Here is a 16,260-nt window from a genome sequence, read left to right as displayed (position 1 = left end):
GTGATCACTGTTTAAGCTCTAGTCATAATCTGCCATTTAGAGTAACTGGATTCTCCACACTCCAAAATGGCACCGGTGATTTCGTTCATTACTTTTTGGAGTTTGCCTGATTAGAATCATTACTATGAAAGCTTCAATAGCTTACGTAAAGGCTCTGATATTGATGTAGGCAACAATGAGTTTTTATGTTTTCAAATTCAGTGATGTAGACAAAGAACTGTTAAATTTCGAGTATGAGAAGTGGCAGCTATGCTTGGTCACACAGCTTCTCTGGCTTGATAGTGAATGAGTTCTCTCAAGATTTTAAAGCATATAAAAAATTCTTCCATGAAGTATAATTATACAGCTATAATGATTAGATTTTGCTTTAAAATCTTTCTATACATAATAGATGTGTATCAGAAATGTAAAATGGTTCAAATTGATACTGAACGTAACATATACTACACTGCTGTAACAGTTAACAGACAAGCCTATGTGTTTGGAGTCATATTGGTAATAGGAGTTCTGTTTATAGTGCACTGCACAGTCTAACTTTGGTACATGTATGTCAACTGCCTACAAATCCGTACACGTTATGAGGTAAAGGATTAACTCTTGTTCCTCTTTAAAGAAAATTTGGGACAAGGCAAATTATTGGTAAGGGAACAACTTGTTCTGACATCTAAATTTAGACAATAAAATCTTCAACTCCAAACATGACAGCAAATGAACTTCCTGAAATCCTCTGGGCCTGATGCAATACATTGCCAGTTTTTGAAATACCTTCCAGAACCCTCATCAATCATTCTTTTGGAAGTTTCCAAAAATGTATGGACCACTGGAAAGAGGCTATGGTAATGCCTGTTCCAAAACTAGATAAGGAAAGCACAGATCCAATCAATTACCATCAAATTGCTTTGATGAGCTGTGTTTGTAAAACAATGAAATGAAAACTCAATACAAAGCTTGTTTGGTGTTTGGAGACTAACAATTTAATATCTCCAAAGTGGCTTCTGATATGGTCTTTAACCATTCATCATTTGTTTAGACCTGAAGCATTCATTCTCAATGGGTTTATCAAAGACCTGTGATACAACATTGAAGTACAGAATAATGAATGACCTGCACGATTTGGGCCATCTACTTACTTTTTTAATGAACTTTCAACAAAAGAATTCAAGGTATGAATGGTGTCCACCCTATCTAATATATAGGAGCGAGAGATGGATGTGCCCCAAAGTAGCATTTTATCTGTTACTAGTTTTCATGTCAGATAATAACATCATCAAGTGTTTGGTGACTGGTGAGGAGGATTGCTTCCTTTATGTTGATGATTTCCTAATATGTTATCGCTCAAAACACCTGCATATAATTGAAAGACTACTGCAACAAATTATGAAAAAGATTCAAAATTCTCAAAATCCAAACTTATATACATGCATTTCTGTTTTCAATGAAGACAGCATGATTGCTCTTAAATTCTGGAATGCCTAAAGTAGTTGATGATGAAACAAAGTATTGTCTTCAATAGAAAACTCAACCTTCATTCCTGACATTAAGAAATTGAATGCTTGAAAGCTCTCGATTTACTCAAAATGGTACCTCATACTATCTGTGTTGCTGAAACGTCAATTTTAACCTGTATAGACCTTTTATAAGATCCAAACTGGACTCTGGTTGTGTTGTTTACAGTTCAAGCAAAAAGTCATATCTAAAGATACTTGGCCCAATTCACTATAAAGCGATATGACTAACTTTGGGAGTGTTTAGGACATCCCCATGTGAAAGCCTTTTGGCTGAAGTGAATGAGCCATCTCTATCACACAATTAAGATCCAACCTGTAAACCCAACTTTGGTGTCTGTTTTCCAACCCAAAACATTATACCAAAATAAACCCAAAGTCATTCCTATCTTTGGCATGAAAATATCTTCCAGTCTTGAATATACAGAAATGGACTTTCAAAAATCCAAGTTTTGTTTCTTTAACACCTCCAAGGCTTAAAACAACCCAAAGTACCCAAAGTACTTTTTATACTGCAAGAAGGGAACAAGCCTGACAAATTCTTCCATATTTTTATAAATCTTATAAGGAACTTCTTTCCAAATTTAAAAGTTTACACTGATGAATCAAAGAATCGTGAAAAGACTGCTCATCGTTTATTAGTGGCAATGACACGTTAAACATTGGCTTGCCAGATGGTATATCAATATTTTCAGCTGAAATCAAGACAATAGGTCACACCCTGAAATATTTTGAAAACAAACATTTTTTAGACATTATCACATTCTCTAACTAACTATCAGTACTTTAGCAAATACACAATAGGAAAATGGAAAACCCATTATTGACCTATGGTCTCATCAAACACTGAGTGGTGTACCTCTCATAATATAGTATACTGTTGGTTACATGTTGGTCTTAAAGGTGATGAAAGAACAGACCATGATGCTACAATAGACCTATCTCTACAACCATCTGATTTTAAAGTAGCATACACTGATTTTAAACCTGGTTTTTAAAAAAAATCCTTATCTAGTAAGTGACAAGCATCATGGAATGATGTTGTCAATAACAAGCTCCATGTGATCAAGCCTACCTTAAGAAAAGGGCCTGCTTCCTACAGAACCATCCATAGGGGTGTACTAAGCTCTTCAATTACTGGACAAAATTTGCTCGATTAGATGCACAAAATCAATTTTAGGATTGTTTGTTTTATCCTACCCTGGGGAAAAAAACTGCAATGGTCAGCAACGAAAAACAGGTACGGTCAGCCAACTGGAAACAGATAATGGGGGGGGGGTTTAAATGACAAATAAAGATAAAAACAATTGTGATTGTGGAGAAGGTATGAACATTTGGGTGGGTATGGGGGTTATAAATAGATTCTGAAGTAAGAACCTCATCGTCAAGCCAAAAGATTTTCTCACATAATTTTCAAACATTAGTATACTGTAATTGGGACATGCTAGTATTTTGATCATAGTAAAATCCCAGTTTTGCATTGGTATCTTCTTTTTTGACAGATAAGCTGAAAAAGACAACAAATACATGCCATTTCATTGAAGAGTCCCTGAAGGAAAAAGCAACCGAGGTTGAGACTTTGAAACACAAGGTTCAAGTACAGGAAGACTCCCTGAAAGAAAAAGCAACTGAGGTTGAGACCTGGAAACACAAGGTTCAGGTACAGGAAGACTCCCTGAAAGAAAAAGCAACTGAGGTTGAGACCTGGAAACACAAGGTTCAGGTACAGGAAGACTCCCTGAAGGAAAAAGCAACTGAGGTTGAGACCTGGAAACACAAGGTTCAAGTACAGGAAGAGTCTCTGAAGGAAAAAGCAACTGAGGTTGAGACCTGGAAACACAAGGTTCAAGTACAGGAAAACTTCCTGAAGGAAAAAGCAACTGAGGTTGAGACCTGGAAACACAAGGTTCAAGTACAGGAAGACTCCCTGAAGGAAAAAGCAACCGAGATTGAGACCTGGAAACACAAGGTTCAAGTACAGGAAGACTCCCTGAAGGAAAAAGCAACTGAGGTTGAGACCTGGAAACATAAGTTTCAAGTACAGGAAGAAGAGAGTTCCAAGAGTGAACAAGCACTTATCAATGGCTACAAAATGGAGATTGCTAACTATAAGTCACAAATTCACCTGTACAAAGTGCAGCTGTATGGACATGGTTCCAAGTCTCCTGTCAGCAAATCACCACTGGGAAAATCACCATTAAAGTCTCCAACTAAGACATATGCAGGAATGAACACATCATTGCTTGTTTCAGATGTAGAGGATACAAGTTTCAGTCATAAAGCAAAGGCAATGAAAAATCTTACACAGGAGATGGATCATATGTCACAAGAGTTGAAAAAGGCAAATGAAAAGATTGAAATTTTGGATCAGAAAGCTAAATTATCCAAAACTGAAATGCGTTCTAGGTGTGAGAAAGAAAAGGAAAAGGGAGAACAGTTGAAAAAAGATATGGAGGCAAAAGAGGGACTGCTTGATCACTACAAGTCCAAAGTTGAAGAACTTGAGAAAAATATTAAAAATATAAATTCTCTTCTTTCTGAAAAAAGTGCAGAAATTATGAAGTTGCTGTCCAAAAATGAGGAACTGGAGACATTGAATAATGGACTCAAAGAGATGGTAAATAAAACCACAATCGACTTGGAATGCAAAGAGAAGGAGATAAAACTTCTTTCTCCCAAGAAATGTGAATTGGACAATTTACAGGGAAATGATAGCCCAGGTTCCATTGCATCACTTCAAAAAAAGATGAAGAACATGAGGCATGAGGCAGAACAATTTCAGGTAGTCATTGCCAAACATGAAGAGGAGAACAAAAAGCTGAAATCCGACTTCGAAAAGCTTAAACTTGCCTACAGAGCCAAAGAAGAAGCTGTGCAAGAATTGAGGAATAGTGTGAAAGAGGCTGACTTCAGGGTTGATGAAAAGGAAGCAGAGATGATGGAACTTCAGGAGCAACTTGCTCAGAAAGAGAAGACTATCAAAATCCTTGAAGGACAGTTGAAATTAAAAGAGGATGACCTTGTGAAGACCGGTGAGGAACTTGTCATCTCCATCCAAGATAAAGAAAGACACTATAGGAAAGCAGAAGAAACACTTATGTTGATACAACAGAAGGAGGAGGAACTCGTAAGACTTAAGGAAAGGAAGTGTAAAGCAGAGAAAAAAGTTAAGACAGATTTTGAAAAAGTGGACATTGATGTCAAATCACAGCAGAAGATGGAACAGGACACACAAACTGACAATAACAATGAAGGCAATACTAACAATGGGTCTTGGGCAGAAATTGGAAAACTTAGGTCAGTCTTAGAAGAGAAAAACAAAGAGTTGGAACTAATATCAGATAAGCTTATCATTGCTTTACAAGAGAAAGAAGAATTTGCCTCAATATTAAGGGAGCGGCAAGACTCAGAAGAAGTTAAATTTTGTAACTGGGCTCAAAGAAACAGTGAGGGTATAAATGAACAGGGTGAAACTTGTAGACTGCTAGGAAATGCAGTGAGAGGGAAGGATTCTTACAACCGCCTAGAAGAGGATAACAATACTTTTTACAAGAAAGAGCAGAAAATTAAGGAGCTGGAAGAAGACCTTGATGTGAGAGAAAAGAAAGTATTGGACAAAGAACAGGTCATATGTAACATTGAAGAACATCTAAGAAAACAGGCAAAAGAAATTCAAGACAGGGAGGTAAGAAACAATGAGAAAGAAGAAGAGCTGAGGATAAAAGCAAAGAAGATAAAAGATGCAGAGAGTGACCTGTTTACAGAGAAAGAGAAACTAACTTTGAAGAAAACAGAACTTCATGAGCAGGAAAGATTATTATTAGAAGAAAAAGAAAAATTGGTAATTGTTAGAAAGGAACTTGAACATTTACAAGATGAGTTGGAAGCCAAAAAGGATAATTTGGATTCAGCTGAACAGAAGTTTGAAATCAGAGTTAAAGATATTGCAGCCAAAGAGAAAGATTGCTTAGAAGAAAATAAAAATGCTCTTTACAAAAAGGAGCAGGAAATTAGGATACAAGAAAAAGACCTTGATGTGAGAGAAAAGAAAATTTTGGACAAAGAACAGATGCTTTGTACCACTGAAGAACATTTAAGAAAACAGGAACAAGATGTTCAAGAGAGGGAGGTAAAAACCAGTAAGAAAGAAGAAGAACTGAGGATAAAAGCAAAGGAGATTAAAGACACAGCGAGTGCTCTCTTTACAGAAAAAGAGAAGCTTACTTTGAAGGAAACACAACTTGATGATCAGGAAAGAGTATCATTAGATGAAAAAGAAAAATTGGTAAGCATTAAAAATGAGCTTGAACATCTACAAGAGGAGTTAGAAACCAAAAAGAACAATTTGGATTCTGCTGAAAAGAAGTTTGAAATCAGAGTTAAAGATATTGCAGCCAAAGAAAAAGACATTGAGACCAAAAAGAAACATATGATTGAGAAAGAGGCTGAGTTGACTGAAAAGGAAGCAGAACTGGACAAAAAAGAGGAACAATTAATGGATGAAGATTGCAAAATAAGTGAGAGGGGAAACCAAATTGAGCAAAAAGAGGCAGGTCTTGAAAAATTAGCTACAGATTTGAAAGAAAAAGAAAATAATGTAAAACAGAGAGAAGCACAGCTTGATGAGAGGGAAAAGCTATTGAGCCCGAAGGAAGTGGAGTTCGAAGACAAAAGGAAGGAACTATGCAACTTAGAGAAGGAGCTTAGTGTTATTAAGTCAGAGTTTGATAAACAGGAGGCAGAGCTAGCAAGCAGAAAGAAGGAAATCTGTAATAAAGAGGTGGAGCTAGAGAAGAAGTCACATATGCTTGGTGAGAGGGAAGTTTTAATTAAACAAAGAGAAGACTTAATAAAGAAGAAAGAGTCAGATAAGATGAACATGGAAAATGAACAATTGAAGTCTAAAGACAATGAACTGATAAGCAAATTAGAGGAAATAAAAAAATTAGAGCAGAGTATTATTGAACTTAAGACCTATGAAAGGCAAGTGGATGAGAAAATTGCAGAGATCAAGATGAAAGATGAAGAACTAAATAATTTGGAGTTGAAAAATGAAAGTCTTAAAATAGAAATGAAAAAAATGGAAGAAAAGACTAAGACATTTGAAGATTTACAAGTTTCTTTCAAAGAGCTGAAGCATGAAGTAGAAGAAAAAGAAAAGGAAATTTCAAAGCTGAGTGATGCCAGAATGGAGCTAGCAGAAGTAAAATGTGCTGCTCATACTCACAAGACTTTGTATGAAAAAGTAAAACAGGAATACCTTGAAGCCCGTAAAGAGCTTGAAAAGCTTACTGGGTTGGAAAAATGTGTAAGTGAAAAAGAAAATGCTCTTAAAGAGGCTAAGAATAGTGTTAATGCTCTTTCCAGTGAACTGTTGGACTTGAGGGAAAAATTGCAGCAAAGTTTAACTCAGAAAGAAACTCTTGAGAAAGAGGCTAAGAATACTGTTAATGCTCTTTCCAGTGAACTGTTAGACTTGAGGGAAAAATTGCAGCAAAGTTTAACTCAGAAAGAAACTCTTGAGAAAGAGGCTGAGAGACTCCAGTCTCAGTTATTTGCGACAGGAGATGTTGAAAAAACGAAAGAAGAGCTTGAGATGACCAAGACGAGACTGAATGAGACATTGGCCAAATTGTTGGAAAATGAAGCCAAACTGAGAGAGACAGAGAGTAAAGTGAAAGAGTTAGGTGAGCAGAACAAGAAAATGGCAGATGAGTTGTGTGATAAGACACCTGATGGTTCTAGTCCAGAAAAAGGTGCTAGACATTACAGAAAAGAGAAAATTCAAATGCAGAATTCTTTAATTGAATATAAAGTTAAGATCGAATCACTGCAGGCAAAGATTCGGGATTTTGAGTGCAGAATTGAGTCAGAGCAACTCCAAAGGAGTACATCATGTCATGTCCCATCTGCTAGTGATCCTTCCTTGCTAAACAAGATACAAAAATTGTCCACAGAAATAATGGAAAAAGACAGTGCCAACAGAAGCTTGATAAAAGAAGTTGCTCAGTTGAAAGACAAGATTGAAGAATTGGAAGTAAAACTAAAAGAAGCCAATTCTACCACTCCTCAGAGAAAATGTCTTCCTGCATCCGCTGTAGTAGCAAGTCCTACTTTATCACATGAACTTGATCAGGTGAGTTCAAGTACAGTGCTTCTCTCAGAAAACTTCGAACAAGCCAAATCACAAACAAAACTTTGTCCAAAGCACTTAAAGTTTTTGAAAGTCTTCTCTATATGCTAACAACATTTCGGTTAAAATTGACAAAGAAACAAGATGGGGTACAATGGTGGGGATTAGAGAGATAAGTTTTACATTCATAGAAATTGATGGAATTTACTGGTTTACTATAGCAAATTTAATTCAATTCCAAAATATTATTTTTCATACAAGAAATATTTGCTACTGTAAACTAGCGATAAGTTTTCTCAAAATATAATTCACTTACACTCTTTATGTAGAAGTCGCCATTTTTGTATATTCTACCCTTTTATTGCTGAAATTTTGATGTTCAAGTAATAATAAGGTATGTTAAATTAATTTAGGTGACATGTTTGGACACCCACTTTTAAGCCTATCTGTCATCTGTCCATCCATCAGTACATATCTTTGTCCATCAGTACATCTCACTGTCCATTGGGGGCCCTGAGTGGCCGAGTGGACTAAAGCGCTCACCGTTCCGGATCACTGCCATCTCACCTCTGTCTGCGTGGGTTCGAGTCCAAGGCTCGTCTAGCATGGGTACGTGGGAAAGCCTGCCAATAGCTTCTCGTTGGTCGGTGGTTCTTCCCTGGGTTTTTCAGGGTTCTTCCTCCACCAGTTATACTGGCTGCTATGGATAGCCTATCTAGTGCTGAAAAATGGCGTTAAACCCTAGAACAACATCAACGTCCATTGTGTTTAGGTTAGTTTCTCATGTACTGTTTTACTGTGACAGAGATGCCAACGAAACTAAATTTCATAAGAAGCATACCTGTCTTTTTTACCCAAAATTATGCTATAATGACCACTTCAGTCAGTATCTGATTTTCTAGGCAAATCAAATTTTATACAGGTGAATTGAAACTTATACAATGGTATATGAACATCACTGAATGCTTGTAATGTCTGGTTGCTTCAGGAACATTTGATTCACTTTAGAAAGATCATGAAACCAACAGCAGTGGATATCAATTATACTGCAGCTAAATAAATCCCCAACACAAAAACCCCATTTATTGCAAAAATTCAATAGTGAATGAATGCTATATGTAGGCAGTCTTTTCTCAATGAACTTTTTTAGCTTGACATGTAGCAGAAAAAAACAAAAACTGTAGGAAGCACATTTCAATTTTTTTTTTAATGTCACGCATAGTGATATAGTTGAAAACATTAGGAAGTGCATTTCAAGCATAACTTTAGTGTGACATTTTGCGGAAGCAGCTGTAGGAAGCACATTTCGAGCATAACCTGAGTGTAACATGTAGCATAAACAACTGTTGGAAGCACATTTCAAGTATAACTTTAGTTTGACATTTTGCGGAAGCAGCTGTAAGAAGCACATTTCGAGTATAACTTGAGTGTGACATGTAGAATAAACAACTAGGAAGCACATTTCAAGTATAATGTTAGTGTGACATGTAGAATAAACAACTGTAGGAAGCACATTTCAAGCATAACTTGAGTATGACGTAGCATAAACAACTGTATAAAGCACATTTCAAGCATAACTTTAGTGTGACATGTAGCATAAACAACTGTAGGAAGCACATTTCAAGCATAACTTTAGTGTGACATGTAGCATAAACAACTGTAGGAAGCACATTTCAAGCATAACTTTAGTGTGACATGTAGCATAAACAACCGTAGGAAGCACATTTCAAGCATAACCTTAGTGTGACATGTAGCATAAACAATTGTAGGAAGCACATTTCAAACATGACTTGAGGGTATCACAGCAGAAAATAAACGACTGTAGGAAGCATATGTCTTGTATAAATCACTAAATCAGTTACTCCCTAAAATCAGTTGATGGATAACAAATTTAAAGCAATTCTATTTTGATGTTCATATTCATTTCTTGATCCATGTAAGCATCAGTATCACTTTTGGTGATGATAGTGGTGGCATCAGCATTTAAGCTTTTCATTACAAGTCTTACAACTAAGATGCAGGGAGTAATACACATCAGCACATCGATGAAAGTTAAAAAGATTCTACAAATCACTTTTCTCGCTAACTTCCTTTCAAAACCTTTATGCCTCCATGTGATCTTTTTAAAAGCTAAATCTGTACAAAGCCTTTATTTCTGGACAAGTTTGTAAATTCACAAATTAATGGAAATTTAGCTTCGAGAATAGCAAATACCCTACTTTAAGCTGTAATTTTGTTTCAATTTTTGGCATCAGAATAAAAATTGAAATCCAAATTCTTGACTATCCTTGTTGGTGAATTGCAGCCAAAAGCAATATATACTTTATTAATATTTCTAATCGTTTTAATCGTAGTTGCTTGCTGTCTATTTAATTTACAGCTGATCGCTAAGTCTGGCTAAATCCACATTTGGGGAAACAAGTTTTTATATCATTTTTATTATAATCATAAAAATAAACTTTAATCATGGGTGCATAAATTATTTTGATTTATGGTGTTTATGTGATACATATTTTAGAAAGTTAGATGAAAATATAAATTCCAGATAATTATAAAATATAAATGTACAGTAACATAACAAAATAATATATCAGAATTTTTTGTTGATACATTTAATACTGTGTAAGGGGATTTAAAATTAGGGTGTCAAAATGTTCTGCTTTTAAGCTCAGGCATTCTCAATGTTTTTATTTCAGACTTATGTCTATTTTTATTTGAATTACGATTCTCATTTTATTTACTGTATATATTTTAGTGAAATTTTCATTGTTGTTTTATTTTGGTGATCGTATTGTAAAGGTAACCAGAACAAATTCTCAGCAAATGTAATCTGTTAGGCAGAAAACTCTGAACTTGCATTTCTGATTCTACCCATATATCATATCTCATCAATATGGTACACAAGGTATAAATCCAAGGCATCCGAAGGTAAGTTCGCGCATTTGATAAATATAGTCTAGCAAAATTTGTGTACTTATATAATAAATATACTTATTATAAGCTCATTTTCTTTTCTCCATTAACTTTACATTGTCAAAATCATTAGGTATTTTCCTGTATTTTTTCATACTGCATGACACGTGTTTAAAAATGGTATAGTTTATTAAGAACTATTTTGTACACTCATTTAGTACAAGCTGTAGCTTTAGGTTTATTAGATTTGTTTGTGGATGAACTAAACAAGCTGTTTCGTCCATTTGAAACTAGAGCTGATAAAGTTAACAACTTGGATGAGTTCACTGAATCACAAATGAAACTTTCAGACATGCAAACAATGAACCTGATATTCACAATGTCAGCAACGAATAGGAACAACACAGTAATTGAAAATACTATTCTGAAAAGTTATTTAGTAGAAACATTCGTACCTTTTCACAAACAGAATGGTGCAGACTGTGGCCAGTGCTCTCTAGGGTCTCTAAAAATAGCACAGAAAAGCATACTGAGTCAAAGGAGCTATCACATAGCTATCAGAGAAGTACCATTTTACAAGTCAGTCAAAACACTAAATTTGAGAAGTGCAACTGAAGGTTTTGCTAGGAAACTAAGCCTCAGAGCCTCTCAGCCCAAAAAGAAAAAGTATTATTTCCACTGGCTAACTGGGCTATCACACAACAGCTGCTTTGCAATTTTCCCTGTTTTTTTTATTTTTTTTTATTCTCGTGGGTCGGTGGTTCTTTCTGGGGTTTTCCCGGGTTCTTCCTCCACCGTTAATACTTGTCGCCATGTATAGCCTATCTTGTGCTGAAAAATGGCGTTAAACCCTTCAACAACAACAAACAATATACAATGTTAGGCTTGCAATATAAGACCTACAGTGTATAGTACAGGTCGTTGCTGGGGTCCCTCCAACAGCGAGCTGCAAGTGAAAGGGCATAAACATATATCTTCTTTAGCTGGTGAAAAGAATGGTAATAAATATACTTACATTTATGCAGCTTGAATTTCTTCAGAATGTATTTTCTTAGTTCAGCAAGTCAAAATGACATGACCCATGTCATAGAAAACCTGATACACACCAAAATTGTATTGTAACTTTGACTACATTTCCGATTGTAATCACATTGTTCTTACTGCACTGAATTAACTGAATAAATCCAGTCCATCATAGGCAGAAAAGCAACAATTTGTTGAATCGATAGAAGACACAAAATCCACCCAGTCCAGACCAACTGCAGTTTTTTTTCTTCTTCAGTTTGCATTCATTAAAAACTGTGACTATTAATTTCAATTTTAAGTAGACCAAAACAAGAACTTTTTAAAACTAATGTCAGCATGCGATGAAGTTCAGAGGTGGCTGGGTGGGTCTTTGTGCACATTAATATGTGTATTCGACCGCTCCGGTGGCCTAGTGGTTAGAGCATCCACCTTGGATGAGGGAGGTCGTGAGTTTGATGCTCGGCCGAGTTATACCAAAGACTTACAAAAATGGTATAAACAGCTACCTCGCTTGGCGCTCAGCATAAAGAGGTTAGTGTTAGGACTGGTCGACCTGGTGTCATGATAATGTGACAGGGTGGGACATTATGCTGCATGTCTGCGGCATGATGACCTAGTGCTAGACATCACTATAAACTGTCACACTGCAGACATTGTAGTGATATGACTGATTTTTTTTAAAAGCAATGTTAAAAATCCAAATCACACACATACGGTTGTGTATTTATTTGGAAATACATCATAAATTCAAATCATTTGTTTCTTGTAGTGCCTTCCTTTAATATGAAGCCTTAGATAGGAAAATAAAATGAGTATATAAGATAAAGGTCACTATATTTGTATGGGTAAATATGAACTTGTTATTTTGGACTAATGCTACACTGCCAAGGTTGTGCAGTATTACTCAGAAAAACTTGTTCCTTTTTTCCCATACAAATACATGTACAGTAATCTATAATTACAATTAAATGTATAATTATATTATAAGTAAATAAGCTTAATATTGTAATTACTTATTCATTTAACTTATTCAGGCATGTAAAGCATGGAAATTATTTGAATTGTGTCATACATTTCACTTCGAAGGTTTATTTATGTATGATCCGTCATACAGATATAGCACACATGTACGCAAAACTGTTGATAAGAATTTAACAAATTTAGTAGGTTAGTTTAGAATCTTTTGCATTTTTAGAAATTGCATTGGGTATTTTGTGAAAACCTGAAATGCTAACTAAAACTTAGTCTTAATCACCAAGGTTAATAATCTTTTCTTAATATGGCTTAGTGAATAGTCACCATGGCTAATTCGGGGTGCATTTGATTTATGGCTCTGTTTGAGTAACTTCTCAAAAGAATCAAATTATTTCAAGCATGCATTGAACATCAGAATCTTGAACCAGTAGCGCAATGTATGTTGATCAAAAGATATGGACCATGCTTATGAATTTCAAATGAGAGCTGAATTTTTTTGAATTGACAGAGTCATGAGCGTGAGCAGAAACTGCGATGTCAGCTACGACAGGCAAGTCAGACAATCCAGGAATTGAATTCTCAGATCTCTGGTTTGAGAGACGAGATCAGGAGCAAGGAGACATCAGACACTACAAATCATGACGCCATCAAGTCACTACAGGTGGGTGCTTGCCTTGCTAATGATACTATTCATGTAAAATGAGATTTCCATATGTTAATTTTTTTCCCATAAGTTAGCCAAAAACAGAATAGCTGTATGCTGGAGCCTGGAGTTTCTCTAAATGTTACACAAGATCCTCTTCCACTTAAAACTTGGCCAAAGGTAATTTTGATATACTGAGAGTGTACAAAAGTGCTCCAGTTAGCTAAAACCTATGTTTCGTAGTTAATCACAGTAACTGCATAGCAACAGATCTAAAATATTCAGTAATTTTATGTTACTTTTTTTAATACCATATTTGATGTGCCATACATACTCAACTATAAGTCAAGCCCAACTTCACAGCAAATCTGAGTCTGCAGTTTGTTTGGAGTAATAAGAAGAACAAATAGCACAGACTCTGAACTACAGGTGCATTATGTAATGGCAAAATAGGGTCAGTCTTTGCAAGTAGAATATATGCTTGTAAATACAGTAAATACGTAATATCTGCACTGTGCTCTTTAGAGATTATTATTTGGATACATTTCTTGTTTCAGTTTCTTAATTGTACACATGCTAGAAGAGTTAGCCCCCACTGTGTTGAGCTCAGCATTGTAGAGATTCGTTTTCTCTTTTCCACTATGGTCATGTGTGGTACTACACATCTAGGCTCTGTTTTGAGACTGATTCAATACATAAGTTACATGGTAATGACACTGATAGTAGATTCAGGGAAAATCAAGATATTCTTGGCAGATTATTTTAGCAGCTACTTTCCATTCATCAGGTGTACTAGGATGTAGACGTGCACTTTTTTAATGGATAATTTTCATTTCCGTTTCTCCAAAAATAGGGATGTGGACTTACTAAGGAATGTGGGAGTATTAAATAAAATACAGTAATTTTTGTTTTCGTTTCTCTGTAGGAATCATATTTTCAATAATCATTACAGTTTACAAGCTGTTGCCTAAATGTTGGAGAATTTGATACAGTATTTTGCATTTGAATGAGGTTTTTTTCCCCCTTTACCAGACAGTTATCAAATGACATTATTTCCTTAAAACACTAATTTTTGCTCAGTATACCATTCTTTATCTACAGCTAAAAAGATGTGAGAATCTTTTAACTTGAAACAATTTTGGGCTTATTTTACTTTCATATATTATATTGTATTATTGCATGCAACATCTTCACCAACTCCAGTTCATGACCACTCTGGTGGCCTAGTGGTTAGGATCCCCAGCCGAGTTTTACCAAAGACTTATATTGTTTGGGCTAAAGGCTGCTGCATGATTAAGGAGTGTAAGAGAGCATCGTGGAAAAAATGTTTCAGTTTTAAATTCTTGTTTCTCTAAAGAAAGTTTGGGACACGATCCGCAAAATAAATGGAAAGGGAAAACGCAATTCTTTCTGAAATCGAAAACTAAACAACAAGAATTTTAATTCAAAACTTGACATAGTTAATATACTTGCTGATAATTTCTCTAAAACTTCCTCCTCGTCTAATTATTCAAAAGCCTTCTAAAGTTTAAAACTCAAAAAGAAAAGACAGGTTAAATTCACATCGAATAACTGAAAAAGTTATAATCAACCATTTTCACTGTTTGAACTGATGGAATCTTTGAACGAGGCACATGATACATCCGCTAGGCCCGATGAAATACATTACCAGTTTTTTAAACACCTCCCAGAACCATCATTAACAGTTCTTCTGGAAATTTTAAATGATTTATAGATTACTGGTAATGTACCAAAAATTTGGAAAGAAGCAACAGTAATACCAGTTCCCAAACTTGGTAAAGATAGCGCAGATCCTAACAGCTATCGACCCATTGCTCTGACGAGCTGTGTGTGCAAAACAATGGAACAGATTATCAATTCTCAGCTTGTATGGTACTTGGAAACTAACAATTTAATATCTCCTTTCCAAAGTGGCTTTCAATATGGCCGGAGGACCAGTGTCTGGTTAGACTGGAAACATTTATTCATGACGCATTTATCAAGAAGGAACCTTTTGGTAGCAGTTTTCTTTGATTTAGGAAAGGCCTATGACATGACATGGAAGTACAGGATACTAAATGGCCTGCATGATATGGGTCTGAAAGGTCATCTGCCCTCTTTCATATCAAACTTTCAAGATTTCAAGGTATGAGTGAGCTCAACCCTCTCTGCTATGCATGAGCAAGAGATGGGTGTTCCCCAGTGCAGTATTTTATCTGTGACACTTTTCAACATAAAAATCAACAGCAACACCAAGTGTTTAGCTCCTGGTGTGGATTGCACCTTATACATTGATGATTCTCTAATGTGTTATCGATCAAAGCACATGCATACAAATGAGAGACAAGTACAACAAAATTTCAACAAGATTTAAAATTGGCCACTACTAACGGTTTCAAATTCTCTAAATCTAAAACGGTATATATGCATTTCTGTCAGTTACAAAGACAGCATGATGAACCTAAACTGATGCTGCATGGAACACACCTATACCAGTTGTTGATGAAACAAAGTTTTTAGGTATTATTTTTGACAGAAAACTGACTTTTATTCCACACCTAAAGAACTTGTAAGCTAAATGCTTGAAATCTCTTGATCAGCTTAAAGTAGTAGCACACACTGATTGGGGTGCTGATAGAAAAGTCATTCTCAATTTATATAGAATGTTTATCGGCTCCAAACTGGACCTTGGTTGTGTTGTTTACGGTTCAGCTAGGAAGTCCTACTTGTAGATGCTTGACCCAATTCATCATCAAGGAATATGACTAGCTCTGGGAGCATTTAAGACATCCCTGTTTGAACCACCTTTATCGCATCGTAGAAAAATGCTTTCCACGCAGTATGCTCTCAAATTAAAATCAAACTCTCAGAACCCTGCTTTTTTGGCTGATTTTCAACCAAAATACAAAACCTTATACAAAAATAAACCAAATGCCATACCTTCCTTTGACATTAGAATATCATCCAGCCTTGACAGTAACAAAATTGATCTTTCTAAAATTCAGAAAATGTTTGTCTCCGAAACACCTCCAAGGCTACTTAAACAACCAAAAGTCCTTTTTACG

The 16,260-nt window shown here is 35.6% G+C and overlaps 1 protein-coding gene across 3 annotated transcripts in view; it reads left to right on the top strand.

The window, feature by feature from the left end:
• The window catches only part of LOC149781935 (uncharacterized), a 127,436-nt gene that overhangs the window by 61,967 nt on the left and 49,209 nt on the right, over window positions 1–16,260 (top strand). For all 3 annotated transcript variants that reach the window (XM_089936137.1, XM_089936136.1, XM_089936135.1), the window contains exons 20-21: window positions 3,008–7,641; window positions 13,061–13,213. In XM_089936137.1, the coding sequence (XP_089792263.1) occupies window positions 3,008–7,641; window positions 13,061–13,213 (4,787 nt within the window). The remainder of the gene's footprint in view (window positions 1–3,007; window positions 7,642–13,060; window positions 13,214–16,260) is intronic.

This window comes from Sinohyriopsis cumingii, chromosome 15, assembly GCF_028554795.1.
Source record: "Sinohyriopsis cumingii isolate HCF-2022 chromosome 15, ASM2855479v2, whole genome shotgun sequence".
NCBI classification, from domain to species: domain Eukaryota; kingdom Metazoa; phylum Mollusca; class Bivalvia; order Unionida; family Unionidae; genus Sinohyriopsis; species Sinohyriopsis cumingii.
Note: the sequence above shows the minus strand (reverse complement) of the source record. Positions and strands in the feature narration are given on the sequence as shown.